Raw genomic sequence first — 17,391 nt, 5'->3', positions numbered from 1 at the left:
TTTAGGTGCTATAACTGGGTGCATCTACCAACCCAGAAAACGTGAAACAGAACAAACCAGTAACTTTGTTTTGATAAGCCTTTCTCTGCAAGCTTGTGAAAAAACGAGCCACTCAGGTTTCTCAAGAGAGCAGTGGATTTATTGATTTATTTACTGTATATTACGCTGCTGCCACACAGATCTAATATAAACATGCAATTTCTTTCCCAGCTGTTTACCTTCACAGACATAACTGACTTGTATATGTTTTTAACATAACCTTGTGCGTATTTGACAGTTCAAGCACAATAAGACATGAAAGAGAGTTTAGTTTAGCACTCACATGCCTGTGCACATGCTTTGGATGTGTGCACCAATATCAGAAGTTTAAACTTATACGGCTTTAAAACACATGATTTTAGCACAATATACATGATAATCAAAACCAAACAGATGTTTTTAGGCAGAGTATCTAAGGTACTAAAGGCACAGCTGTATTCTGGAAAAGGGGGCGGGGAGCAGCAGCTTATTTGCATTTAAAGAGACATGCACGAAAAACAGTGTATTTCTTAAAACACGCATTTTCAAAGTGATACAATATCACTCAGCCCTATTCCTGGAGATCTACCTTCCTGCAGAGTTCAGCTCCAACCCTGATCAAACACACCTGAACCAACTAATCAGGATCTGAAGGAGCACTTGATAATTACAGACAGGTGTGTTTGATCACGGTTGGAACTAAACTCTGCAGGAAGGCAGATCTTCTGGAACAGGGTTGGGCACCCCTGATCTAATAGGTATTTTGAGCTGAAACTTCACAGACACATTCTGGCAAAATAGGCCTCCTAAATATGCTTTACTCAATGCACACACAAAACACACTGACCTTTAGTAAAGGCACTTTTAAGTGCATTTTTAATAAGGATCACTCCTACATTTCATACTCCAATCAGCCTAACTGTAGATGAATATAAACATCCCCTTTTTTCTCTAGCTGCACCTACTTCCCGATAAGCAAGAACCCTTCAGTGTAAACACTGAAATGGTATTATCATTCCCACCGGCAATGTTTGGACTACCTATCAGCACTGTTATGAGTCCTAACAGGGGGTGATGGGGCTGGTTGCAGCTCAGTAACTTTGTAAAGGAAAACATGAGTGCAAGCCTGTGCACTTACGACTCTAATTTATGGTCATGCACAAGTGTCCGACTCCTGAACTTTTTGGTTGCATCAGTTTGAAAATTACTCTTTAAGGCATTATTGTGTCATTCCTGGTCATGGGAGAATCATGATTCCTGTTTCATTTTCTTATATCAAGTTTAGTTCTACATTTTTTTAGGTCAACGTGATCTATTGTTCTAAAATTTTGTCAGGATAAGCACGAGGACTGGAAACATCTGCGTCTCGGGATAGATTAAACAGGGAAGTATTACATTCCTCTAGACAGAAATGTGGAAGGATGCCAGTGTTCTGAAAGATACAGATGCGTTTCTCAATCACATCTAAGATGAAAGGCAAAGACCTGTTAGTTAGAGAGTGTGGCTTCATCTGCTTTGACCTGCTGCTAATGTACTCCTCTGCTTTGTTCCTTTTCTTCTCAGTATTGACTTTTGCACCAACTGTAGTTTATTGAACAAACACAAATCCAGCAGAGCAGATTTAACATCAGATATAATGTCATGAGGTTAGTCACCATTCCATACAAGCCTCAGAGTAAATAAACTTTATTCATAACATATCTGTATTACCAGTTAGATTAATGAGGTGTAGCGAACGTTACATAAATTAAACGGCTGCCTTAAACTGAATGGGATATACAAACAAACACACCTCTTCATACTAATTATGGGTTTATCATTATAATTCCACACATTTTATTATTACTCATGTATAAAATTGTAGAGCCAATGTAGGCAAAACTTGTAATTCCACTATTTACTATATGTTTAGCAATGTTTGTACATGTACCAGTCTAACAGCATGAAGGCATTATACAAGTATATTCCATATTTTGTTAAAAACATGATTTTTAAAATAATAATAATGATAATAATCTGATTGGAGGGATGCCATCATTAAAAAACAAGGTAGCTGATTTATCCCTCACATCTTAGTTTTCATCCGTGTTAAATTCATTATGGTGGCTAACCGGATTAAGGTCAATTGAGGAGATGCCAAGAAGGAAAAGGATTTCTGGAACACTGTTTTTTAAATATTATATATTATAAATAATATATTATTTTACAAGGAGGAAGAGACGATAAAATGCGGTGGTCAGAGGTGTTTCAGTTTCTCTGTCAGTCCCAAGTACTGACTGGTACTTTGACATCTTCTGTGACATAATGGCTTGGAGAAGTTTGACAAAGGAGTCCAGTTTGTCTATGCACATTTCCTTTTTTCAGTTTAGCAACCAAGCCACGGTTTTGCTATCGTGAGATTTTCATGTCGGCTTAAACCAACAGTTGGTGATACTTCCACGCAGTGATGGGTGAGTGGGCTTTTCAAATATCACAAACCACATATAGGGCTACAGGATATGCTTGTTCTAGCTCATGGCCGTTAAGGCGCTGCCTGATAGCAGTAACAACTTTTTTTAATTAGTACACTGTTTCCTGTTAAAGCCAGTGCTGATTTACACTGTATTAGTGACTGTAAATCACTAAAGAGCAATAAATATGCAGCACCTCTACAATATTTGCCAGTGTAGCAAAAAATATACACTACACTACCAGTCAAAAGTTTTTGAACTGTAAGATTTTTAATGTTTTTTAAAGAAGTCTCTTCTGCTCACCAAGCCTGCATTTATTTGATCCAAAATACAGCAAAAGCATGAACTATTTAATAGCATATTTATACTATTTAAAATAGCTGCTTTCTATTTGAATATATTTTAAAATGTAATTTATCCCTGTGATCAAATCTACATTTTCAGCATCTTTACTCCAGTCTTCAGTGTCGCATGATCCTTCAGAAGTCATTTGCATATGCTGATTTGCTGTTAAGGAAACATTCTGTATTAATATTATCAATATTTAAAACAGTCGAGAACATTTTGGGGGGGAGATTTTTAAAAATTAATACTTTTATTTAACAAGGATGCTTTAAATTGAACAAACGTGCTGATAAAGACATTTATAATGTTACGAAATATTTATATTTCAGATCAGTGCTGTTCTTCTGATCATTCTATTTATCAAGGAAACTTGAAAAAATCCTACTTAGCTGTTTTCAACAATAATAATAATAAATGTTTTTTAAGCAGCAAATCAGAATATTAGAATGATTTCTGATGGATCATGTGACTAAAATAATGATGCTAAAATTCAGCTTTGAAATCACATTAATAAATTACATTTTAAATATATTTAAATAGAAAACTGTTATTTTAAATAGTAAAAACATTTCAAAATTTTACTGTTTTGCCATACTCTAAATATAATGCGGGATTGGTGATTTTCTTCTTTGAAAAAACAATAAAAATCTTACTGTTCAAAAACATTTGACTAATAACTTTCTGTGACGGCACATTATTTATGTTGTCTAAAACTCAGCTTCTTTTATTCAGTGTAAGTGCAAACAAGGCAAATTCTAATAAAATAGAAAAAAATGAACATTTCAGTTGCAGTTCTTTTATGCTTGCCCTCCACTTGTAGAAGAAAATCAAGAATCTCTAGTCAAGACGTTCAGATGTCAAAATCAGACTTTATTGGTCAAAACAACAAAACCAAGATTTCTGCAGATCATCTAGCAATCACACTTTCATCTTTCTTTTCAACCTGTATAACCAATGAGCGTACAGTTGAGTGCTTCACTCACATTATTGTACTACCTGGTGACTGGTGCAATAAAGTTGCTGAAGTGAAACAAACACTATAAATCATAGAGGCCTGAAGCCTAAACAAGACCAGTTTCCTGCTTTCATTCATACCGTTTCCAGGCTATTCTACCTAACAAAAATGTACTATTTAATTAAAATATTCCATAGAACACTCTTTTAAGTTAAAATGTTTCATGTTCATGTAACAAATGTTTCTCTCACGCTTGGTTTAACTGCTGCCGCCTGTGCGTTGAAGCCCCGCCCTCTTTTCATTGTCGCCCTCCGATTGGCCAGACCTGTTTCCACCGACATACTTCGACTGCCAGTGCGAAATAACCTTTTGGTAAAAAAGCAGCGGCGTTAAAGCATGCGTCTTTGATCTCTGGTAGGCTACAATACTTCATCTGCGTCCAAACTGTTTGGGTTATACTTTGCGGTGGTTCAGTTGTCATGGATTGGTGCGGACGGATAGGAATCTCAGCGCATGAGGTGAGCGTTGCCGCGTAAACAAAAGTTCTTTTAGGAATGATTAGAACGTAAACTTACAGTCGAAGACTGACGAAGAGATACGAACATAATCAATACAGAGATGAAAGTTGACAACTGTATTTGGCACGGGTTCAAAGTTGGTCGTTGGAGTAGGAGACAACATTATGATGTTAAACATTATCATACAAAACAACAACTGTGTACTTTGTGTTTTTACATAGTTTTTAAATGTATGCTGAGTTATAAATTGTCTACGTGTCTTGGGCTAGGGAGGCTTTGTCGCTTTCGCTTCACAAATACAGAAGTGTGTATTAAACATATTTAGCTAAGTTTAATGTTGACGGAAGTTTACCAAAATACTCAAAACGTCCCCCAAATTGTCTCTTTTCTTAACGCGGATTTGCATTAGTGAATTTGCATGTACGCCTCACTTACTCAATAGAGTATTGTCCTCAATTTATCATCGTGCAACAACGATGTGTGCGTCACGCTGTATAATATTAATGTATATTTTTGATAACTAGTAACAGATATGACACGTCTATGTTGCATTGGCATCATAGACACGTGCAGCATATTTGGGCGCGTTCTAAATGTTGCAGGCGTCTGTGACGCTCGCGAGTGCTGACTAGGAAGGCAGCTCACTAGGTTTTGACACACAGCCATAGTGTGCTGAAAGATGTTGGGGGTTGTTTCATCACTTTTAGACCTCTGGGTCGCCTCATCTGGGGACTGACTGTCTTCACCACTGATAAACCACTTAAATCCCCCTTCACTGCCTCTGTCAAGCCTAGTGTTGCCCTCCTGTGAGCATCATTATGTTCTCTTTGCTCATTAGGGAACATCACCAGAGGGAAAGATGAATACACCTCGCCTTTTTGTGAACACCTTTAAAATGGTGTAGAGATTGAGATTTATAAAAATGTATAATTAATAAGAGTTTCATTTAGTATAACCATTTATCTTATAAAATATAAACATATGTAAAGAAAAATATATTAAGATATATACATTACCAGTCAAAAGTTTTTTAATGTTTTTTAAAGTCTCTTTTGCTCACCAAGCCTGTATTTATTTGAAAGTACCTAAAGTACTGCAAAACAGTAACATTTTGAAATAATTTAATTATTTAAAATGTTTTCTATTTGAATATGTTTTAAATTGTAATCTTTGTGATTTCAAAGCATAATTTTTAGCATCATTACTCCAGTCACATGATCCTTAAGAAATCATTCTACTACTCTGATTTGCTTCTCAAAAAGATATATTATTTTTATTTATTATGTTGAAAATAGCTGAGCAAAATTTTTTTCAAAGAATTAGAATTAGAATGATCTAAAATAGAAATCTTTTGTAACATTATAAATGTCTTTATCATCACTTCTGGACAATTTGTGACCCTGGACCACAAAACCAGTCTTAAGTCGCTGGGGTTTATTTGTAGCAGTAGTCAAAAATACATTGTATGGTCAAAATGATTGATTTTTCTTTTATGGCAGAAATCATTAGGAAATTAAGTAAAGATCATGTTCCATTAAGATATTTTGTAAAATTCCTACTGTAAATGTATGAAAACTTAATTTTTGATTAGTAATATACATTAAGAACATTATTTTAAGAACTTTATAGGTGATTTTCTCAATATTTAGATTTTTTTTTGCACCCTCAGATTCCTGATTTTTAAATAGTTGTATCCCAAATATTGTCCTATCCCAACAAACTACACATCAATGAAAAGCTTATTTATTCAGCTTTCATATGATGTATAAATCTCAGTTTTGAAAAAATGATCCAGGGTCACATTTAAAGCATCCTTACTAAATTAATTTCCATAATTTTGAATGTTATAGTGTATAATGTTACAGAAGCTTTTTATTTCAGATAAATGCTGATCTTTGAATCTTTCTATTCATCAAAGAATCCTGAAAAAAAACCCTTAGCTGTTTTAACTATTGATAATAAGAAGAAGTGTTTCTTAAACAACAAATCAGCATATCTTAGAACGATTTCTGAAGGATCATTTGACACTGAAGACTTGAGTAATGATGCTAAAAATTTAGCTTTGATCGCAGGAATAAATTACATTTTCGAAATATATATTCAAATAGAAAGCAGTTATTTTGAATAGTAAAAATATTTTACAATATTACCGCTTTTGCTGTATTTTGGACTTCTTTAAAAACCTCACTGTTCAAAAACTTTTGACTGTTAGTGTGCAAATTCATGCATAAATGATATTATCTTATTATCTTTTCCTCTGGCCTAATTGATTTAAAAATGCATGTGACAGTTGGAACATTTATACATATTTACACCTGTTTATCTTTGATGTATTTTGCCAAAGTGTGAAATGTTTTTGCACGCAAAGGAAGTGAGGTACAGCCCCTGTTGTGAAGCAGAAAAGTGGCAGCATTTTTCTTGTTGTGGTTACCACTCACATTTCTTCCTAATGTTTGAAGGAACCTGTCACATGATATTTGTGGAAATAAAGAACTGTAAAGTCAATCGACTATGTTTTGACAAAACCACAGAAAGGAAGGTATTGCTAAGTAGATAAATAAACCACAGAAGTGATGCTGAGTGACTGTTTGCATAAGTATTTCATTCAAATGATTGTACAGCATTGATAACTCTAATTGCATTTACAAATAAACTCCTAAATAGTTTTTTGTTCTTGTTTTCTTATATAGCTATGATTTGAATTGGGAGTCCAAGATGAGCAGTAAGCAGGGACAGAGCTGCATCGATCCTCTAGTTCAAAGTAATATGGAAGGTGCCATGGGCACCGTAGTCCCTGCGGGGCTTCCTAAAGCCGACAGCCTGCCACACTATTCCCATGACAAGGCTCTGCCAATCAGCAGGGCTTATTTCCCCTACTCTCTTGCTGGACAAGACGCTCTAGACTTTCCTTCTCCATGGGGCCCTTCAAAAACCTGTGTGAGAAATGGGCCGAGCCCAGGGATTCACTCATCGTCCACCGAGGGGTCAATTGCAATTCCAACAGCGTACAGGCCTGATAAAGTGTCTTTCCCTATGGATGTTGGTGGTGGACGCTGTGCTGTACCACGAGAGCTGGCAGCAAAGCAAAGATTGGCCTATTACACTGGCAGTCCTAGACAGCACAGTCCCAGGGCGGCTGGGGTCATCTCACCCGTGGCAGTTCCCAAAGGTCACATTGGAGGATCAGATGCAGAAAGCTGTGTCGGGTTGGCTATTCCAAAACCGGTGTACGGTCATAGTCCCTGCTGCACTGAGCGTAGATGTACCGCAGGACACAACTATGGTGTAGAACATGGACCACAAAGGATGTCCCCTCGCATATATGATGACGAATGGGCGGCTCATTTCAGCCGGCTGGCTTACCTGCATAAAAAGGGCCAGGAGGCATTGGTGCAACAGAGGGTTTTGCAATTAGAGCATGGCGCAGAGGGTATAAAGGACGGAAAGACTGAGAATTACCATGGTATCAGATCAAATGAGCCCAGGAGGTCACTTTCTTTAATGGAACCTGGCTATGCTTACAACACCGCACATCCATATATTAGTTCCACACCGGAGTACTGCCAACGTGGCTCAGTTCCTGCACAGATATACAAGGGTCTTCCTCATACTTATGACCCAAGGACATTGGCACACCGTGGAGTTCCTTCAAAGGTATATCAGGACCATCCTCATATATCTAAATACACACCAATGCCTCCATATCCCAGTGTCTATTACCCTCAGAGTCACCATGAGGCTTACCGAGCCGATCCCAATGTTGTCACAGATGAGCATGGTCAGCATCATCACATGGGTCAGTTCCATTCACCTCGAGCTGACTGCACACACCGTCCGATGATCCCAAAATATCCCACTTGTCATCCATATGGGATGCATTTTAATAATAACCGATCGCACGATCGGCCACATCCACCTTTCCCAATGCATCAATCAGAGCGACCGCTTGATTTCTCCATACGAAGGGTGCAGACACCTGACTCCCCTCGGGAGCTTTGTAGACAGCCTGGAACTTCTGGGGCTTTCCATCCTACTCCTGCCCACTACAGACGTCTCAGTAACACCACTACTACCCTCGAACACTCAGAGATGTCTGAAACTGGCTTTCTTGTAGGCAGTTCTAAAGAATTTTCCCATGAAGATGCACTTAAGATAAGGCACTGTGTTTCAGATCCATCCAACAAGGATGTATTGGCTAAAAGGCCAAGAGAGGAACTCGAAATGGACATGGCCAGTAAAAAACAAAAGATTGACTCAACCACTGAGTTGTCAGATAATGAGCCTCAGTCTCCATCCTCCCCACCTATGCCAGTTATTAATAAAGTTTTCAGCTTGGCTCCTTATAAAGTCTATTTCGAAGCTACAGGCATGATGTCTTCACTTGGGAATTCAAAAAGTCCAAAGCCACAGCCTGAGGCGACACGGCTTAAACAAGAGCCGGAAATTCAAAACTGTGATCTAGAACCAAATTCAGACGAAAGTGACCTCATCTTGAAACAGGACACCCAAATGTCACTAGCTAACAGTGACATTCCAGTTGAAATGCCAGAGACTGTAAAGATCAAAAAAGAAAAACTGGATCCAGATGAAGTGGCTTGTCAGTCGGAAATGAAAGTGAGCATTGCTGAGGAGATGAATCATCAGGCAGACAATTCTGAGGTCAAAGAAGAGCAAGGGGAGCCAGAGACAAGTATATCCGACTCTCTTCCTTGTCATGTTGTAGTAAAAAGTGACTTTGAAGAAGAAACTAATCTTTCCTTTGTAGAAAAGTCTAAATCTTTAGCTATATGCAAGATTGAGAATGCTGTGAAAGACAATGTGGACTCTATTCCAATTCCTACATTGCCTTCAACGCCTCCAGTGCCTCCTCCGTTGACTAAATTCTCCCTCAATAAAATCCCACCTCATTGTCTTAAATTGGCCAATTTCAAAATAGTCATCCCCGAGGTCCTAAAAGCTCCAGCAACCCAACCTGCTGAGGTTCCTCCATCTCCACTGGAGGCCAAGCCAATTATAAGTAGCAGCAAACATGCCCGTCATCAGTTTATGGAGCTCCACCAATCTCTCTGTAGACTCATATACTGCTGCGTTAATCAAACCCCGTGTCAGGAGCTCACGGACTGGTTATGCAGACTGGATCTTCGAGAGTCAGGCAAAGATCAGAAGGTGTCTTGTCTCTTGGGGTCAAAAATGAGGGATGTATGGCTGAAAGGTGAGGAGATGGAGGCGGCTCTTAAAAAGGTGGTCTGCCAGCTTCAAAAGTACGTTGAAAGCCGCGAATGTCCCTTTCCTCATGTCATGAGGGCCGGCGCCGTGTTCATTCCCATGTTGGTGGTCAAAGAGGTGCTGTTTCCTCAGGTTCAAGGCACATTCATAGACCAGGTCCTTCAGGAGCACCGGGTGGAGCTCAGGCCCACCACCCTCTCAGAGGAAAGACAGCTGACTCAACTACACAGGAAGGCCTTCTCTTCCAAACTTCGGAGACTTTTGTCACTTAAACATCTGCCAGATATATACCCTGATGTCCTCAACCTTCTCTACCATGCCACTGTCTGCAAGTTCCTTGGTGAGTGCTGGATGACTGACTGTAATTAGCATAAGACCCATTAAGTGTTGAACTGCTGTCTCAAAATTTTTGAAATGTTTTGTAAATATTGATTTATCATATTAGTCTATATTGAATATTTAATTGTAACTAATTCCCATTTTTACATTTAATTTAATGCTTTAAGTTAATTTATCAAATTTATATATCATATATCATATACAGCTGAGGTCAAACATTTGCATACACCTTCTGCACAATTTTAATTCTTTTACCAAAATAAGAGGGATCATACAAAATGCATGTTTTTTTTATTTAATACGGACTTGAGTAAGATATTTCACATGAAAGATGTTTACATATAGTCCACAAGAGAAAATAATAGAGTTTATAAAAATGACCCTGTTCAAAAGTTTGCATATTATTGATTCTTAATACTGTGTTGTTACCTCAGTGATCCACAGCTGTGTTTTTTTTTTTTTTTTTTTTTTTTTAGTGATAATTGTTCATGAGTCCCTTGTTTGTCCTGAACAGTTAAACTGCCTGCTATTCTCCTTCAGTTCCCACAAATTCTTCAGTTTTTCATCATTTTTGTGTATTTGAACCCCAATAATGACTGTATGATTTTGAGATCCATCTTTTCACACTGAGGACAACTGAGGGACTCACTGATACTCCAGAAGGAAAAATGATGCATTAAGAGCCAGGAGTGTAAGCCTTTGAATAAAATGAAGATGTGTACATTTTTCTTACTTTGCCATTCTTCTTACTTTAAAGCTACAGAAGATACTCAAATGTTTCCCAAAAGGCAAAATATGTTAAATTTACCCTGCTCTTCAAATTCCAAAAGTTTTCACCACCCAGCTCTTAATGCATCGTGTTTCTTTCTGGAGCATCAGTGAGCATTTGAAGCGTCTGTAATAGTTGCATATGAGTCCCTCAGTTGTCCTCAGTGTGACAAGATGGATCTCAAAATCATACAGTCTTTGTTAAAAAGGGTTCAAATACACAAAAATGATGAAAAACCAAAGAATTTGTGGGACCTGAAGGATTTTTCTGAAGAACGACAGACATGAACAACTATCACTAAACAAAAAAAACACAGTTGTGAATCATTCAGGTAACAACACATTAAGAATCAAGTGTATGTAAACTTTTGAACGGGGTTATTTTTATAAATTGAACTATTATTTTCTCTTGTGGACTATATGTAAACATCTTTTATGTGAAATATCTTATTCAGGTCATTACTAAATAAAAAATAACACGCATTTGTATTATTCCTCATTCCTTGCAGATTCTTCAAGTTGTATATAAACTTTAGACCTCAACTTTACAATATATATATAATATATATGTATAATGTGCTTTATTTTCCCGTAGAATTTTTTAAAACAATATATTATATAGCCATAATATATATATATATATATATATATAATATACACTACCGTTCAAAAGTTTGGGGTCAGTAAGACTTGTAATAGTCTTTAAAGAAGTCTCTTATGCTCATCAAGGCTGCATTTATTTGATTAAAAATATAGAAAAAAAACAGTAATATTGCAAAATGTTTTTACAATATAAAATAATGTTTTTTATTTTAACATACTTTAAAATAGAATTTATTCCTGTGATGAAAACCTGAATTTTTATCAGCTGTTACTCCAGTCTTAAGTGTCACATGATCCTTCAGAAATCATTCTAATATGCGGATTTATTATTAGAATGATCAGTGTTGGATAATATCAACAATTGTGCTGCCAAATATTTTTTGGAACCTGTGATTTTTTTTTTTTTTTTTTTTTTTTTTCAGGATTCTTTCATGAATAACAAGTTTAAAAAGTACAGTGTTTATTCAAAATGTAAATATTTTATAACAATGTAAATTATTTATTGTTAACTTTTAATAAACTTTTAATTATTAACTTAATACATCCTTGGTGAATAAAAGTATTAATTTCTTTAAAAAAAAAAAAGAAACAATAAAAATGTACTGACCCCAAACTTTTGAACGGTAGCGTGTATATATATATATATATATATACAATTTTTTATTAAATAATTATTTTTGGGCCTGACTGGTACTATGATGATAATGGTACTTTTATCTTTGTTGGTTAAAACATGCTGTGGCATATTCAGTTCAAGAAAACACTCCAGACTAGTTGCATTTCCAAGTTCTATAATATATTTCTTGTTAATGAAGCAGTCACAAGGAAAGAAGACATTTTACAAACGTTTCATTTTTTCATGTTAAAATCATACATGCCTTATTTGAGGACATTTAGGGCTAAACATCATAATAACTTTTGGACTTGGAAGGATAAATGTGCATACTGAAACTTTGTGTTATAAATTTAGTAATCTTAAATTTCAGTTCCACATTTCTAAAATAAGCAGAACTACTAAACTGTGTTGTCTGTTAGATGTTAGTTTATCGTATAACATATTCTGGCTGAGATCTTACTCTTTAGATAGGTTTTAGTCCTAGATCAAAATATTAAAATGCTAATATATATGCAAAAATGCTAAAAGTTATTATAATTATTTTCATTATTTTGATATTGTATGTTTATTTATTTATTTATTTTTATTAAGGTCAGCCATACATGGTGCATACCTGCGGTCTTAATGTTCATGTTTTATGATTTTTCTTTTTTTTTTAATCATACTTTTGTCATACTTTTTTTGATTTGATACACATTTGTTCTTGCAGATTCCACTGCTACAGATGGTGTCCAAAAAATGCCCAGGTACATTCTTATTACTTTGTCCCCAAAACTCCTTCTCAGTCCAATCACAAATAATTTTTGCTGTCCGTTGTAGAAAGGGCTTTGTAAATCTTTGAGCTGCTCATGCAGTTACAGTTTCTTACTGGTGCAGTTTTGTCGCAGGTGCATTTCTGATCAGATGTTTTGTGGAACGGAACCATGATATGCTTTAGGATGTCTTTTAGTTTCAGACACTTACATTTCAGGGAAGGAAGTTAGTGTGCTTTTGGAAATATGCTAAAGCGGATGGAGGATGGAAGGAGTTGCCAATTGCACTGCCGTTACATTTCGCACCTGCAGTGTCATTAAGGTCCTCCTGGTGTTGACAGTTGTCTCTCATCAGTCACAGCACTCAATTAGTTTTTTCTTTTGTACATAGTTGATTTAGTTTATGGTGTAGAAGTTATTTTTTCTTGTTTAAGACATCCTTATTATTTTCTTTTTCTTTCTATGTTGTTCTTTGACTTGTAGCCTTTTTAAATAACTCCTGACACCTATTATGCTTCATCAAATGGCTTATTGTTGTTATTGGCATGTTTAGGTAATATTTCTTCTACTATTGGTAATCAGTTCGATTGCATTTTGATGCAGCTGTCATGTTACCACAAGAACGCTTCTAAAAGCAAGTGGAGGTTTTACTTCTGACCAAAAGGAGTGTTCACACTGACAAATGGGGTTCTAAGAAACTTCTTTAAAAATTCAACAATATTTTAATGTAGCATTTTAAAAAATCATGCAGCAAAAATCTCAACGTTCACACTCACTTTCATTAACACTGTCTTAGAATGCAAGAACGTGTCCTGTGTGAATGCTTGAACACTTAAAGGCGCAATATGATTTTTTAAAAGATTTTTTGATTAAAATATCCAAAAAACACTAGAACAGTGTTATATATTAGGCTGACTTGTGTGCTTACATTATCCCAAATGTTTCCAAGAATGTATAAATCCAGAGAAATAAGCTATTATAACTAGTGTAATGGAACATGTCCTTGCGTCGTCTGCCAATGACGTCATACGCCCTCAATTTTATTTTGTAGAAAACATAGAAATGCCAAAGAGTAGCATTATGCAGAACTTGCAAAACACTCAAATGCAAGGGCACGGAAAATGAAACGTGTTTTACGGAGACACTAAACATACATAGTTAGCTGCTTAGCAGTAGCCTGTTACAATAGAGTACATATAATTTCTCTTACCCCATAAACAGAGTAAGGGAGGTGATTGATAGGACGATGGCGAATGATTTGCAGATCCTGAGCACCACTGACAAACACCTAATCTTGTAAAATGTGTAGCAAGTACTGGCGCTCCTAATGTACACAGAGAACGTGCGATTGCAAATCTTGAAAGTGAAAGTAAAAAGCGAGCATATTAATAATGGCTCCCTGATGCCCGCAATTAATATACAGGATAATTACCCAAAGACATAATTGTGAGAGACAGCATTGAAAAATTTTTTTTTTTTTCCTCCCATCTTGTATTTATTCTGTTTAGGGGCTTCGTACTACAGGTTATTTCAAGCACGGTGGCATTTGGGCACATCCCTAATGAGAAGTGTAAAATATTTTTGATTTATTAGGAAGACAATGGTTATTAGGAAACACTGATTTCTTGAGTCAGGACTACCCATACTATATACAGGTGTGGTTTGTATCAAAATACTGGTGCATTTGATGACCATTGTGCACAAAACATTTGATGGAAAACTGAATTGTGATTAAAAATGGAAAAATCATGAATCGGTTTTAATCGTATCGTGACCCCAAGAATCGTTTTGAATCGAATCGTCAGGTACCTAAAGATTACCACCCCTAATGAAGACAACAACTCCCATGATTCCACACACAATCACAGCGTTAAATTACGCCTTTGGTTCTTTGTTTGTTTTGAATATGCGCCCTCTAGCGGCAAAAACTTACATATTGTGCCCTTAATTGTTCTTTAATTGTAATCTAGCTTTAAAGGTCCACTGAAGTGGATTGAAACAGTATTATTCTGTGTTGACGTAATTTCAACTGAAACAGGAAGACAGGGCAGGGCATATCAATCAGTCTCGCCCCCCTTTTTTAAATGGCCAACAGCATTTTTTTTATCACAGCTTGGACCAGAGCCATTGGTCTTGGTAAAGCCACATTTGACACTGTATTACAGCCACAATCTCATCCATATTGCTATAAAATATAGCATTCTGTGTAGAATTCAAATGGGTCCGATACGTTTTGTGGTCCATGCCGTTTCGCACATATGATCCGCTCCATGCTATCGTGTCTCTGGACTGGAGTAGACTGTGTGTCTGCGAAACCAGACTTCATTTGCCCCAACGGAAAGCATATTTACACTGAATCGTTCCCTATTCCTGATATAGTGCACTACATGCCATTCACCATATAGAAAATTTAAATTCTGTGAACAAATGACAGATTTCAGCCGCAGCTTCAGCATGTATTTATGGCGTAGGGGGCGGGACGCTTTGGATTCTAGAGAGAATTTGATTGGACAGAAAGTGATGAGAAGGTGAAGTGCAGGGTGATGTCATCAAAATCGTTGGTCCATATTGGTGGAAGTTAGAGACTGTTTTGAGTGCTTATATCTTCTTAATGCAAATGTTGTCATTGTTTTGGAGGACACTAGCTTATAGATAACCTTAAGGCTAACAAATTCATACTAAAAGCCAAAAACAATTTTGATTTTATTGGGACTTTAATAATTGTCAGTTAAGACATGCTAATATTGAATTCCATTCTCTTCTTTCTGCAGGAGTAGAAACCAGCTTAACATTGAAGAGAGAGAACACGGACAGCTCAGATGAATCATCTGGAGGTGTGAATGGCACTGAAGAATTCTACCTCGAGTCCTCCAGACCTCTTTCACCAGAAACCACATGTGTGGACAAGCTGGAAAAACAATTTTGCTTGAAGAGAAAGAAAAAGAAAGGCAGAGTAAAGATTTCCTCCAAGAGGACGTTTTTAGAGGAGACCAGTTCATCATCTGAAGAGGATGAGTTCACAGAGGAGCCGGCGAGGTGGAGCGTCGTCAGTTCTTTAGAGAACGATGAATGGGAAGGGTCTCCTGTGCGTTCAAATGACGGGGGACCACATGTGGAGGTAAAGATTGAAGATGAAACCCAGGAAGAGCCTGAGAACTCTTCCTGGGTGCGACCTTTGACCTCTGATGACTTCTCCTCTGGTGAAGAGACCGAAAGCACGTCATTAAGGTCTTTTCATAGCCGCAGATCCAGCTCAGCAGAATCTCAGGGCTTGTCTAAAGGGAACTCCAGCATGGTCCTCAAACTGAGGAAGGTCTTCTACAATAAAGGTCACGGGGGTAGAGTCACCCACTACCAGAAGGTCACCGATTCTTTGGAAGCTCCGGCAAGGTTCAGATGCACAGACAGCGACCGTTACAGAAAAAAGAAACGGCGCAAAAGACGCCACACGGACAGGGAGTTTTCTTTCAGTTCATACTCTCAAAGCCGATCGTATCTTTCTAAAAGACATGGTTCTACGCACCGACGCAGATGGGTTCTGCGCTCCGCTGTGCAGTCTGCACGTCTGGCCATGGAGAACCGATATCCTGACCTGGTGGGAAAAAGGATTCGACATTTGTATGAGGAAAAGGACAAAACAGAAGTGTGGTACAGAGGAGTAGTACTACGCATCCACGAGCCACATACCAACCCACTGAAAACTGTGTTCGAGGTCAAATATGATAGTGAGCCCGAGTGGCAATACTATCTTGAGCTGCTGTTAGACTATAAGAAAGGATGGTTGAAAGTGGAAGACTAAGTCTTGACGGTATTACTGTTTTTATTTTGCACCTGAGAACAGAATTGTGAACATACTTTGAAGTGATGAGCAGTGAGCTGTCAAATGTTTATAAATCTTGAATTATTCTTTGCAACCCAAAAACTTGATGTAACATGACGTTGTTTTCATGTAAGCAGTGTGTGTTCAGTTTCAACTCTCTTTTGTGTTTCTGGTGTCAATAATGTTTCAGTTGTTACTGTGAAGTTGTTGCCTTTTTTTTAATGCAGTTGTTTGCAAACATTCCCAGCAGGTGACATGTTGGTAACCGTGTTTTTAAGCTTTCCGTGTAATTGGAGGAAAGGGAATGCTGTATAGCAAGTTGTTTAACTGTTTACAGAATTATTTTTATATTGGCTGCTGTCACATGTTATATCTGACTTTTAACAGCTTTCTTAAAAAAAAATAAATTTGTTTGGGTTGTTCAAATTAATCCTGAATTGCCCTTTTTTTATTAAAGCATGCAACACATAATTTTTTTAAGTTAAAAAGAAATTGCAACTTTATACTGCCATTCAGATGTTTGTTTTTTAAGAAGTCTTAAGATGAAGTCTGGATTTATTTGATCAAAAATACAGTAAACAATGTACAATATTACAATTTAAAATAACTTTTTAATATATTTAATAGAAAAACAGCTTGATTTCATCACATGATCTGAAATCATGCTGATTTGTTCCTCTAAAGCATTTCTTTGAAAACTGCTTAATGTTGCTTAATATTTTTGAGGGAACCATGACTTTTGAAGGTTTAGAAGAACAGCAAAATTATTAGAAATAAAAATATTTTGTAACATTATAAATGTCTTTACTGTCATTTTCGATCCATTTAATGTGTCTTTGCTGAGGAGAAGTGTCCTTTCTACCTTATTTTTACTGTATTTTTACTGAGTGGGTGAGGCCATTTGTAAATTTTATGGGTCTGACTTCCATTCTCATCCGGTCAAGCTATTTTTTTTAGCTGTGCAAGACAGCTGGTTTTGCT

General features: G+C 36.8%; 1 protein-coding gene across 1 annotated transcript; it reads left to right on the top strand.

Moving 5' to 3' along the window:
* Positions 1-4,087: 4,087 nt before the first annotated feature.
* On the top strand, positions 4,088-15,558 carry c18h15orf39 (chromosome 18 C15orf39 homolog). Its single transcript, XM_051135642.1, has 4 exons — positions 4,088-4,286; positions 6,977-9,852; positions 12,548-12,584; positions 15,362-15,558. Exons 1-4 carry the CDS (start codon positions 4,282-4,284, stop codon positions 15,411-15,413), a joined length of 2,970 nt encoding a protein of 989 aa, XP_050991599.1. The 5' UTR covers positions 4,088-4,281; the 3' UTR covers positions 15,414-15,558.
* The last annotated feature ends 1,833 nt before the right edge of the window (positions 15,559-17,391 follow it).

Source organism: Labeo rohita, chromosome 18 (genome assembly GCF_022985175.1).
Source record: "Labeo rohita strain BAU-BD-2019 chromosome 18, IGBB_LRoh.1.0, whole genome shotgun sequence".
NCBI lineage: Eukaryota > Metazoa > Chordata > Actinopteri > Cypriniformes > Cyprinidae > Labeo > Labeo rohita.
This window is presented reverse-complemented; position numbering and strand designations above follow the sequence as displayed.

Excerpts from the sequence above, each read along its gene's own strand:
- c18h15orf39 (XM_051135642.1), top strand. Across the intron at positions 9,853-12,547 it reads CACTGTCTGCAAGTTCCTTG|ATTCCACTGCTACAGATGGT; the intron begins GTGAGTGCTGGA and ends TTGTTCTTGCAG. Across the intron at positions 12,585-15,361 it reads GGTGTCCAAAAAATGCCCAG|GAGTAGAAACCAGCTTAACA; the intron begins GTACATTCTTAT and ends TTCTTTCTGCAG.